This window comes from Ylistrum balloti, unplaced genomic scaffold (genome assembly GCF_031769215.1).
Source record: "Ylistrum balloti isolate Yb309-2 unplaced genomic scaffold, AGI_CSIRO_Ybal_v1 Utg370006, whole genome shotgun sequence".
NCBI classification, from domain to species: domain Eukaryota; kingdom Metazoa; phylum Mollusca; class Bivalvia; order Pectinida; family Pectinidae; genus Ylistrum; species Ylistrum balloti.
The window spans coordinates 124,284-137,067 of NW_026782081.1; the positions used below are offsets into that span (position 1 = coordinate 124,284).

Here is a 12,784-nt window from a genome sequence, read left to right on the forward strand (position 1 = left end):
CTGTAACATCAAAAAAATATCACAATTGACATAGGAAACAACTTTTGAAAAGAAGCTGTATTGATAACTTCTGTCTCGGGATCCTGTCTTTGTGACAAGTTTTCTGTGATTGTACAAATAACAAGTGAAGAACACCTTTCAATACAAATTTCAAATTATATAAAGTAAAGCCCAATAATAAATTGTACTATACAACTGTTTAATCCATCTAGGACTTGTTAGGGATGCTAATGGCTTAAATTTTAAAACTTCGAAGGGGACTGAAACGAAAATTCAAAGGGATCGAAAACATTCAGCAATTTAATAAAGAATTTCAAATATGATTAAAAATGTCTTACATACTTTCCCTATTGGGTCCTAGACTTGTGGTCAAACAGAAGTCAGATTCACTATTAATGAAAATTGCTTCAGACCAAACATTGACAATATATTGGAAGAAGGAATTTCAAGAACTTGCATTTCCTCAATTGGGCCCCCATTTCTCCTGCTCCATGCAGGATACCAGGATGAATCGTTTACAAAGAAATGGTCCCCCTTCACCTTTAGACTAAATTTGGGCAATATCCATTCATTCCTGCAGGAGAAGTAGGATTTTAAATAATTTGCTCTATTTCCCTTATTGGGCCCTGTCCCTACTGCACTGAGACCCACCATTTATAAAACACTGATAACCTTTCACCAAATAATGCTTCAAACCAAATTTGGACAATATCCAATCATTCCTACAAAAGCTGTAGGATTTAGAAAAACTTGCCCTATTTCCCTATTTGGCCCTGTCCTTCACAACCCTGGGGGCGAAGACCACCATTTATACACAATTGATTCCTCTTTCCCCAGACAAAATTTGGGCAAAATTAAATCATTTCTACAGGAGGAGTAGGATTTTAAAGAAATTGTTCCATTTTCGCTTTAGAGCCCCGTGGATGCTTCTTACAAAATATGGTCAAAATCTTCTCCATCTTTCATGACTAGTAGCAATTTTCAGACCATGGATGCCATGGTGTGCCAATAGCTAGCTTGGCCCTTCAGGCTAGGTTCTGAACTGTTCCGCTATAAGATTGTATTAAGCAATATGTCTATGCAACTTTAACAAATTGAGACGAAACTTAACAAAACTCCTTCATAAGGTACATACAACAATCTGTGTATTTACCAGTGAGGGAAAGCTGGTTGTCATTCCATCTACTTTTGAGATGCATTTTATTGAAACCTTGTATAGATGTAAAGGACTACAATATCTAAAATTGTTTCATCAGATCCCAAAGTCAAGGTCGCAGATGAAAAAAAAAAAAAGAATTGGATTCAGCATTGCTATATAGCTCTTATATTATATATTTTGATAATCCAAATGAAGTTATCGTTGTACATGCCTCTACCATTACCTGGGGACATAAGTGTTGGCGATTTCTGTTCTTCTTGTTTTTTGTGTCCTGCTTTCAATTACTGTCATTTCATTTTGAAGAACCTCACAACAGATTTGGTACATATTTACCCTGAACTGTCATAATGTCAAGTTCTACATCTGATCATCATACTGGTAAGATGGCCATCAATCAAGGTTAAAAGCATCAAAGGCATATTTGACAACTTCTGCAACTTTATTTAAACACCATGCTTGTAGTATGTATATAGTTGTGGGCATCCATGTCTTGCAGACATTTTCTTATCTGTGAAAACATTATATAGCATGTAATATGATCTATCTCCCTAGGAGCAATGGAAAAAGATTTACAAAAAAAATACAATGCAATTTAATGAAGGAGTTGTTTATGCCCTGCTGCACAGTTACTCAAAGAGAAAAAAAAATACACGTAGTTTTTTCAATGTTTTATGCACACTTCACAGATACATCAGTCATAACACAGGAAGTGAATTTACTCTACAACAAGTCCAGAAGGTAGACACCCTCGGCTTGTTTCTCACCAGTTTTAAGGCAATAATATCATATAGGCATTTCTTCTAAAACTAATAGAAATGGATGGGTTTATTATCAGACATGGGCTTATTACTAGATGACTTTAATTCATTACACAGTTCAGTCATCTAAGACTTGTCATAATGCATATCCATGAATAAGCACTCTACCCAACAATTAGAAATATCAAATATAATTCTTTTTTTTGCTCAAAATTATTATGGACAAGCAAGTAAACCAGCTGTTATCAACAATTTGTGTTTAATGATTGAGTTACGTGGTAATGTTTAATTGATTTTTCATTCATTCATGAATGTTGAAACATCAAATCTAGTTCACATACGTTACTGATTACTGATTAAATGAGTTCATCCTACCTCACTCACCATATCTGATAATGATGTTGATGAAAAATGTAATTATACAAATGCAAGTTTTTAAATATTTAAATCAAAGAAAAAGAACCTTTATAGATTTGTAACTTGTTAAAATCTTATTTCAAAATTTGAAAAGAATTAAACATCTGGTCCTAAATCTTTAAGATGGTCGTCTTCTATATGTTAAACATGGTACGTGTACCAGAACTTCAGAAATATAACAAAACATTTATTTGTAAAATAAGCTGTCAAAAATAGAATAAATGTTCATCTATATCTCATTCTATAAATATCAGTGTAAACTAATCCTGCGTAAAAAAGAACTCCTGCATTAAACAGAATTTTATCATTATTATCGTTTGTTTTGCTTTCATGAGAAGATTAAATCTCTATATCTGAAGTTCTGTTGAATTTCTGGAGGAAAGTTTCACCTGATTCTTCATGGAAAGGAGAGTTTGCATTTAATTTTTTTTTTTTTTTTTTTTTTAAAGTTTTCTCCTTTTCATGTCAGCTGGCCGTTGTTTCTTTCACTTCATTGGTGTTTTCTTCTAGCTCCCTTCAATGAAAAACAAAAACAAAACACAGAATTCTTTTTGGACAACACATCTTACTGCTGTATGGTACCTGCGGATTTTTGGGATGGTATGGACTATGGAAAAAATTTTTGATTCATGTCTGTAAAACCATGAAAGTCTGTAAACACTAAGATTGTAAATAATACAATAAAAATTCTATTATTCTCCTATCAGAAATCAAAAGAACAGAGATATACACAAAAATAATTACAAATTTCCACATTTTAACAGAAAAAATCAAGTTTTGATTTTTGATTATTTTGAAATATTTCTTAAATATAGCAAAGTACCCTTCATAATTTTACTTTGATCTGATTTCATAATCAAATGGTGAAAATTCCTTGAACATCATCAATAAAGTTGTGGGTTTACCGTTCATCATACACGAGTCCATGAGGTCCCCAGCTATCGTAGTCGTCCAGGAAAGGCAGGGTAAGATATGAGCGATCGTACTTGAGATAGAAATAACACCAACAGGTAAGAACATTGGGAGGGTCAAGATTCTGCCCATTTCGATCTTTCATCAGCTGAATTATTATTTGCCTTCGTCGATAAAAATCTGGATGCCCTTCAAACCCATCCAAGAAGCTAAGCATTTCCTCGTCAACTTCAAATACATCACCTTGAATCTTCTGAAAAACGGATGATTTCAATTTTGATTAAATCAAGCCAAGTCTGTTGAAGGGTAATAGGAAAGACATCCTACCAACGCTTGGGTTTAAACTAGCAGCTCTCTGGCCTCTAGCCAGACACTCTATTACTCAATTTAAGGGAAATCCCCACCGAAGCTGAAACTAGTCAGGTGGTCCATATTCACAACTCAATCTCCTTTACGTGAAGCTGCTACTCTTAGAGTGGTCAACAGCATCAAAACTGTAACAGGAAGGAGTAACGAAAAACAATCTGCCAACGCTGGGGTTCGAACTAGGAACCCTTCGGAGGGATCATCTCTATCGTTTAACCATGTCAAAAGAGCACTTCAAAAGAACACTAAGGTGGTATTATCATGAGTCTGTCAAAAGAGACCACCTGTCGCAAGAGACCATTTTCTAGACTAGAAAATTCCTGAAAGTGATCTCATGATAAAGGTTTTGCTGCATCTGTTACCTATGATGAATATCTGTCTGTAAAAACACCATGTTTAAAGGAAACTCCTGTCTGTAATGACCACCTGCTATGGAAATCACCGGTCTACAACGATATCTTGTCTATAGAGATCACTTGGCTATAACGATATCTTGTCTATAGAGATCACTTAGCTATAACGATATCTTGTTTATAGAGATCACCTGGCTACAACAATATCTTGTCTATAGAGATCACCTGTCTACAACGATATCTTGTCTATAGAGATCACTTGGCTATAACGATATCTTGTCTATAGAGATCACCTGGCTACAACAATATCTTTTCTATAGAGATCACCTGTCTACAACGATATCTTCTCTATAGAGATCACTTGGCTATAACGATATCTTGTCTATAGAGATCACCTGGCTACAACAATATCTTGTCTATAGAGATCACCTGGCTGTAACGATATCTTGTCTATAGAGATCACCTGGCTACAACGATATCTTGTCTATAGAGATCACTTGGCTATAACGATATCTTGTCTATAGAGATCACCTGGCTACAACAGTATCTTGTCTATAGAGATCACCTGTCTACAACGATATCTTGTCTATAGAGATCACTTGGCTATAACGATATCTTGTCTATAGAGATCACCTGGCTACAACAATATCTTGTCTATAGAGATCACCTGTCTACAACGATATCTTGTCTATAGAGATCACTTGGCTATAACGATATCTTGTCTATAGAGATCACCTGGCTACAACGATATCTTGTTTATAGAGATCACCTGGCTACAACGATATCTTGTCTATAGAGATCACCTGGCTACAACGATATCTTGTCTATGGAGATCACCTGGCTATAACGATATCTTGTCTATGGAGATCACCTGTCTACAACGATATCTTGTCTATGGAGATCACCTGGCTACAACAATATCTTGTCTATGGAGATCACCTGACTATAACAATATCTTGTCTTTAAAGACCACCTATTGATACATCTTCTTGGATCACCTGTATACATGACTTCTCGTCTCAGGAGACAATTTAATATAACATACTTTTACATGACATTCCTGTCTATGGAGAAAAACAGGTTATAGTGATATCTTATTCATCGAGAGACTTTTCTATTAATAATAATTTTTTTTCTCTGAAGGCCAGTTATCTATAACAATAATAATAATAAACTTTATTTTCTGAGGATTACATATTTAGCCAACGGATAATCTTCCATATGGTCCTCTTGTTAGTAAAATACAGTATATATGCGTTAGTTAAAAGTTACATATTGTAGATACATACCTGTAGTAAACCTGTAGTAAGAAAGCAAGATATCACAGATAACAATTTGGATTGGAATATCACAGGATGCATAAATATCATACATAATATTAAATCAATTTAAACAGCTTTTTTTAAAAGAAACACCTGCAAAGATTATGTTCATATTGGATTTCATCAGTTCAATACATAATTTGCTTACTTTGCCAGTTCCCTCCACTGCCAACATACATGGTAAATTCCACGCGGCAGCCGCTATCACCAAAGGGTATTCCTTGCCGGTCACGCCCTTCCCAAGGTACGTGACCTCACCGTCAAATATTCCCTCCATCAATTTATTGTTGGGCTGGCCTCTCTTCAGAGTCCCATACACAAATATCTTGAACATACTGTTTGACATTTTCCTTGTTTTAGTGTCAAATTATGATCGAGATGTATTAATCCTCCGTCCTGTCGATGTTCGTATAATGACCGAAATGGTTTCATTCGTTTTTATAGCTTTGGTAAATTCATGTCATCGTCAACTGAGAACATTGTTGCTATCATCGGATCAGAATATGTGTGTATGTGCTTAATGACGTAGATATGGACATAATTCTAATTGTTTTCAGCTTTCAATTTACCTATATTTTACGCTATTGTGTGGGATTAGTTGAGGGCACTGTATCTAATCCGTTTAATCTTTCGGCGTCTGGTGAAAAAATGAAAAGATTGGGTCAACAGGATATTTCAGATTAATATGGGTTAAACCTTTAAATAAAATCGCCAACAGGGACCCGAATGTTATTTCAAAAACAAAGTGAAGTATCAGTTTTGCTCTGTGGGTCCTGAGAGGCTGAAATGTCACAGGTCCCTGTGGAATATAAATACACCACAAAAGGTTATTATGAACTGTGGTATATATAATGACATAAGCTCGTTATAAGTCTGTAATATGTTGACACCTTTGCCACCAAAGTTTACAGATTAATCAGTCTGATTAACCCCGAATTTCATTTGGTATATTCTATTTTGAAATAATTTGGTCTACAAATCATTCAGCGAAAATTATCATGTCACCTTGTTAATTAATGACACGGAAAAAATATAATCATGGACGGATATCTAAGCCCTTTCAAATTCTCCATCTGAATAATCTTTTCTTGCATATGGTATTCGTCCTTTAATGAACTTCGATTGAAAAGAAAAATAATTCCAAAATTTCAACATAACCATAATCCAAGCTCAACTTCCTTAAAACTACTGCAAAATATGAATGAAAGAAATGTTTACACGGAACCTCCTACGGAGTACAAAGAGAGTAAGACCAGGTGTTCTAACAGAGTAAGCGTCTTCTGCTTTAACGATGAAGAGAGGAGATTATAAATTTATGTCAGTGCATCTTGATAATAAAATATATATTGAAAGTTTTTTCTTTCGTATATTCATTGAGATGAAAAATGACCTCTGTTATATTGATATCAACTATGAGGGACAGATGTAGACAGAATTCTCTTTTCTGTGATATTGGTATCATCTAAGGTAACAGATGTAGATCATTTTCTCATTCCTATGATATCAATATAGACTGAGTGACAGATGTAAATAACTTTCTCTTTCCTGTGATATTGAAGTTCCTCTACCAGATTCATATTTTGTAATAGAAAACAAGAAAAGATAATACAAAGTGTTACACGCTGTTGCTTTCTTTTCTGACAGCAGAATGAACAAATTATCATTGTTGGTGACCTTTCTTCAGATGAGAAATAAGAAAACATGATGTGGTAATAATGACATTTTTATTGTCTATTTCTTCTTAGACGAATATTTAATATACAAAGAACATATGAATACACAAAAGACTTCATCATTAGTAATATCACAGTTCTGTCTGACATAGATGTTTATACCGAATGGTAAAACACAATACAACTGGGTATTAACAATCTCTAACATGTTAGTAGCTTTCAAGAACACATAAATATGGTTCATTTTTAGGTGCTACCTTCAGAAATATTGCTTATCCCATTTCATTTATAATATAAACCAAATGTGTGGAAAACATTAAGTCTAAAAAAGAAAAACTCAAAATACTATATATATATATGTATATATACACACACAAGGTTGACAGGTAGTTTTGGTTTACCTTTAAATAACACATCAGAGTTATCTCCCTTGATCAAGTGCACTATTGCTTGTTTTCTTAATATTTTTTCCCCAACATCACCATTTGCCTAAAATGATTATCTTGGAAATTTGGAATAATTTGGAAAAGATATATATTATATAAGCCTCAGATAATTCCTTCAAATCACATAAAAAGCTTGGCCAGATAAATTAATCTCTTCATTAACTGCCCCCAAAAATCTACCTTTTAAATTTACTTTCCAATGTTTGATATATTTTAACACTTTAACAAAACAAAATGTCATAATATTTGAGAATGGGATATAGCTATCATGTTCTATAGTGTTTTTACATACTTACAGGGATATTCCACCCAAGTTGCAAAAATTCTGGCTGTTCTGTACCTGTTAAAATCTCATTCTAATAACTTCAAAAACAATAGTTAGCATCAAAATATCTCTCTTATGATCAGTTTGGGCAGGCAAATTTGTTGGGAAAAGTCCCAGCCAATATCAATTTAACCATCTACATATAGCATATCAGGAAATCCAGAACCAGGATCACAGGATCATAGATTTTATGCAGTGTATTGGGTAAATACACAAGTGTGTATTCTGTTAACTAAAATTTTTGATGGAGTTGAAATTTTATCACTTCAATAGTCTTATTTTCTGTTGATTTTATAATTTACATAAATATTTCATTCAATTTGACTAACAACAACTCAACAACCCATTGTGATGCAATCTAGGCCATGCAAACATTTGTAAATCGATCTACCCAGATCTTTAATAAATTTTTGCAAAATTAAACATCATCTGTTTATTTAAATGGTAAATTGAGGTGTTTCCATAAGAACATAAGCAGATAGTTTTGTACAATTTTCTTCAAAAGTGTCTTATGAAATACAAACTTGTCCTGAATATCCCACTAACATCACATATTAACAGCACAGAAACTACCTATATTTTTGAAATCACAAGTTTGTGGACACTTAATTTTGTGGATAAATATAGTCTCATCAATCTACTTTAGCTAATTTTATCTATTGGTGGATATATTAATTGGTGGAATAAGAATACCCAAGAAATCAACAAAAATTTATATCTTCACAGTAAAGGCAAATGTCATAGAGAGTACATACTAGCACATAAAATTAACAATACTTCTATAATAAATTGTGTATACTGCATGATAAAACACAAATCTGACAATACTCTTCCCAATGATATTGTGTATACCATATAAGGTAATATCTCATTAAATCTATTCTGTTGATTTGACTATGTGATTCATATACATAATAAAATATTTCCTTAATTGGCCAATTTTTTGTTCTGGCCATACAATTTTTAAGACAGGAAGAATAAATTCAAAATTTACTCTCCAATTTCAGTAAGAAGCAATTAAAAGTGGTTGTCAATGGGGTTTATTGAAAAATAAATATGATATTACATACAATGTATATCTTTTACATGGTCTTGATAAAGTAAATATACAAAGCACCTGGTCATATTTATAAATAGAACACCTATGATATCACACAGATAATAAATCTGTGACTGTTACAAAACTTAAAATACAACAAAACATCTACATAGTATGTGAAAATACTACAATTCTAAATTTTTTTTTTCATGGTTGTTTGCCAAAATGGATGCCTTGTTGATGATCAAAAATTCAAAATGAAACATCTGAACACTGTTTCTTGGCATCAACTAAAAAGATGATTTATGAAATGATATATCTTTTTTATGTCATGGTCAAAAGAGGAACTTACAAAGAGTAAAAAAAGTCTAATCCAACACCCTGTGGTACGCATCATATTGGTCAGATTAAATTCTCTAATCTGACACTGTGTGGGGCACAACACATTGGTCAGACCCACCTGTATCAGCTGACACTATGGAACATGCCTTGGTAGTCAATTTAGAACAGAAGTCTGAATCACACAAGCTTGTAAAATTAACACACTTAATGGTACATTTAAAAACAGCGAAAGTTTTAACATAAAATGCACATACATCATTCAACAAAAATGAGTTCAACTTCATTTTTTTTCTTCAAACGCAAAGTCATGCTTTTGTTGTCGATTGTCATAGTATTTTTTTTAACAGACATTGAAAAAAATGAAACACAGAGATGAAGGAGGACACAGAATCATCTCCTCCATGGTAAAAATCACTGTCAGCAGTATTCTATATCTTTTGTAACCATGTACGCTAGCTACAAAATTAAGGATAAAATTATTAGCTAGTAAAATGGATATGATTAGTGTAAAAAATGTTCTGAGGGGATTTAGCTATTTTGTTCTAGTTTTGATAATTAGTAAAGATTGGATGTTTTATATCCATTCACTAGGGTAAAGGACTGAAAGGAAATCCTGTACAGAAAAGGCACTAGTATCAGCTGTCTGGATTGTGATAATCGTGACCATTAAACACCTGTATAAAGGCCACCTGTCTATACAGGCCTCTTACTTCTGCTTCCCTATGTGGCCTTTATAGGCAAGTTTGAATGTACTTTCTATTCATTCAGTTTATACAGGTCATAGCTTGTATATAATTTAGTTTATACAAGAGTGATGCTATGTATCAATGTTTCAGATATACCTATGGTAAATGTATATTGACAAATACATGTTAATTGATTTTACGTAATATTAAAAGTAGTTCTGATGCGTTAGAACAGAAAATGAAGGATTAATCTTATTTCAATTCATTCTGACAAAATCTCACAGCCACACCAAGCTGAAGTGACCATTAACCATAACATACTTTAATCTTAGTACTTTTAGATGCTGAAACTGACCGGGTAACTAAATTTTGTTTACCAGTTCATGTATCAAAATTCATTTCATCATACCATCTTCATTAAAACAAAGTGTCCTATGTAAACAAAATAATTTGCCCTTAATTTCCCCTGATAAAATGAATAACTAAATTAAAAAAAAGAAATAATTAAGAAAAATTAATTCTAGCTCTAAAATGACAAGTCACACCAGCATGGAATAGCATTGTCAAAACCAAACATCATAATTATAATATTCTACTGAAATTAATAATGGATATCAAATGTCTACCCCAACATTTTATCCAATATTCATAGACTTTAAAAATACTACCTAATCTAAAAATAATTGAACAGGTGATTAAACACACCTGTATATAATTAGCATCCTTCTGTTAATTACATTAATAAACTCAAGTGATACTCAATCTTACATATTTAAAGAAAAATCTCACAGGATAATTTCTTTATGATGTTTTGTGTATGTTTAATTATCAATACTGTGCTAGTGCATAGGAATGACATTGTTTTGCTTTGAAATCAGTTTTCTATGTCATGATCAGAATTACAATTACAATGTTTTCCCTGAGTAGGGTGTCGCCACGTCACACATGGTGACAATGACTTGTCAATGCTGACTTTCAATGGCTCACCATTATTTGCTTCTAACTGAGCAAGAGACAAAAATGTTACTTAAAACTTCCATCGGAAAAAATATTGGCAATGATTCATCACAATTTTTTATTGCAAATACTGAAAACAAGGTAATGCATACATGTATATCAAGTGGTCTTCAGCATCTAAGAGTTACTTCCCTTTAGTAATTTACACCAATGTGCATACCTTACCATTATTGGAGTAATTTTACTCAAGGCAGACAGACTATCTAATAATCTGTACGCAATGACCCTTACAGTTTAGGGCACATTAAGTTAAGATCCTGTGTTCATTTGGCGAGAACATAGAGCAAATAAAAACAAACAACTTTTTTTACATCTTTCCCTTTCTCTGTGTTACACAACCTTCAACGGCCAGAATGACATAAACATGCAAAATCAATAGTGAAACCATCGTGGAGTTTTTTATTTTCATGTTTTGATAAATGATAAATACAATGTACTCCACAATCTATCATGATTTTTAAAAATTCATGTCAAATTGTCAATATTTCATTTTAGTCATGAATTTTTGGATTAATAATACCCATAAAATGAATCAAACAACCAGAAATATAAATGATTTTAAAGTATATCAATAACTTTCTTCCTATGTAAAATAATGCAGATTTGTGTCCATTGTATATATTTCAGATATCAGAATTGTTCATGCCAAGAAAAGTGTGATCTTGTACACATTAGTGAACAGTTGATAGTGAAGGGTGTTACAAGGACAGAATACTGTGTTATATATCATTCCTCAAAACATCATTGGATCTCTCCCTTTATCAGGAGAATAAACACATCTGTCACAGTCTTGTAAACTCTATCCTTACTTTCTTCATCAATCACCACAAAATATGCATGTCTCTAACGTTGTAGTAGATCATATTTTTGAATTCACTTAGTTTAGGATCACGAAGACATGAGAAATGTTTTAACACAGTATTTAATGCTCTGATGGCCAGTCATAACCCATTGCAGACCACAGATGACAAGAATACCATGGATAACCATAGATTTTGTAATGCTAAGACAATTACACCAATTGCTTTGTACAGAGGCCAGCAATGATGATACAAAAATGATTTATACACTGTCTATTTAGCAGAATGTCTCAGAAGATGATACCGTATGTAAATGAAAGACATCTAAAGCTTTGTGACATCAGGACCCCTCCTCCTCACGGATTTCTTCTAGACGTTGTGACAGGTACTTCAAATAATCTAAAAGGAATCCTGATAGCCCTTGTTCTACTGCCGACTGAGGGATCCAGCCCTGTGTAACAAAATATATGGAGAGTCAGTTTGTAAAAATATACTGCCCACTGAGGGATCCAGCCCTGTGTAACAAAAAAATATGGTGAGTCAGTTTATAGAAATATACTGCAAACTGAGGGATCCAGCCCTGTGTAACAAAAAATATGGAGAGTCAGTTTATAAAAATGTACTGCCCACTGAGGGAACCAGCCCTGTGTAACAAAAAATATGGAGAGTCAGTTTATAAAAATGTACTGCCCACTGAGGGAACCAGCCCTGTGTAAACAAAAATTATGGCCAGTCAGTTTATAAATACATACTGCTGACTTAGAGATCCTACCCAAACAAACAAGAGATCCCTGATGGATCTTGGCACCCACCATTGTTTGATCTTTAAATGCTCTTTGACAGTTGGATCTTTTCCCTCCTTTTCTCTTTTCCATTTTGCTCTTAATTATAAGACATATGATCATTCCTTTGCAGAAACAAATGATAATCTTCACCTGCCAAATCAAAAATTGCCACCTGGATGACGTTTTCTTTCTTCTGAACAGTCCCAAAAGCAAATGAGCACAAGGAGAGATCAAAGGGTACATAGGTATGAAATTGGAGAGATATCCATTTAGTACTTCTTCAGAAATAGCATAAACAATCTTTACTAGGCAAAATCCAAGATAGCTGCCTGTTGGCCATTTTGTTTTTTCTGATCAGTCCCAAACTAAAATAGACATAACTAA

General features: G+C 33.3%; 2 protein-coding genes across 3 annotated transcripts in view; both read right to left on the reverse strand.

Moving 5' to 3' along the window:
* Positions 1–2,799: 2,799 nt before the first annotated feature.
* On the reverse strand, positions 2,800–5,718 carry LOC132548138 (gamma-glutamylaminecyclotransferase-like). Its single transcript, XM_060211961.1, has 3 exons — positions 5,436–5,718; positions 3,240–3,499; positions 2,800–2,848 (listed from the first exon to the last, which is right to left on the reverse strand). The coding sequence occupies exons 1-3, from the start codon at positions 5,631–5,633 to the stop codon at positions 2,800–2,802; spliced, it is 507 nt and encodes a 168-aa protein (XP_060067944.1). The 5' UTR covers positions 5,634–5,718.
* Positions 5,719–11,343: 5,625 nt separating this feature from the next.
* LOC132548192 (stAR-related lipid transfer protein 3-like) overlaps positions 11,344–12,784 on the reverse strand; it is a 36,359-nt gene continuing 34,918 nt past the window's right edge. For both annotated transcript variants that reach the window (XM_060212013.1, XM_060212012.1), the window contains exon 14: positions 11,344–12,066. In XM_060212013.1, coding sequence (XP_060067996.1) covers positions 11,956–12,066 — 111 coding nt within the window. In that variant the 3' untranslated portion in view covers positions 11,344–11,955. The remainder of the gene's footprint in view (positions 12,067–12,784) is intronic.

Coding starts and splice junctions, on each gene's coding strand:
- LOC132548138 (XM_060211961.1), bottom strand. CDS start 5,633: ATGTCAAACAGTATGTTCAAGATATTTGTGTATGGGACTCTGAAGAGA. Junction 3,500..5,435: donor CAGTGGAGGGAACTGGCAAA/GTAAGCAAATTA, acceptor TCCGTTTTTCAG/AAGATTCAAGGTGATGTATT. Junction 2,849..3,239: donor GGACTCGTGTATGATGAACG/GTAAACCCACAA, acceptor TTTTCATTGAAG/GGAGCTAGAAGAAAACACCA.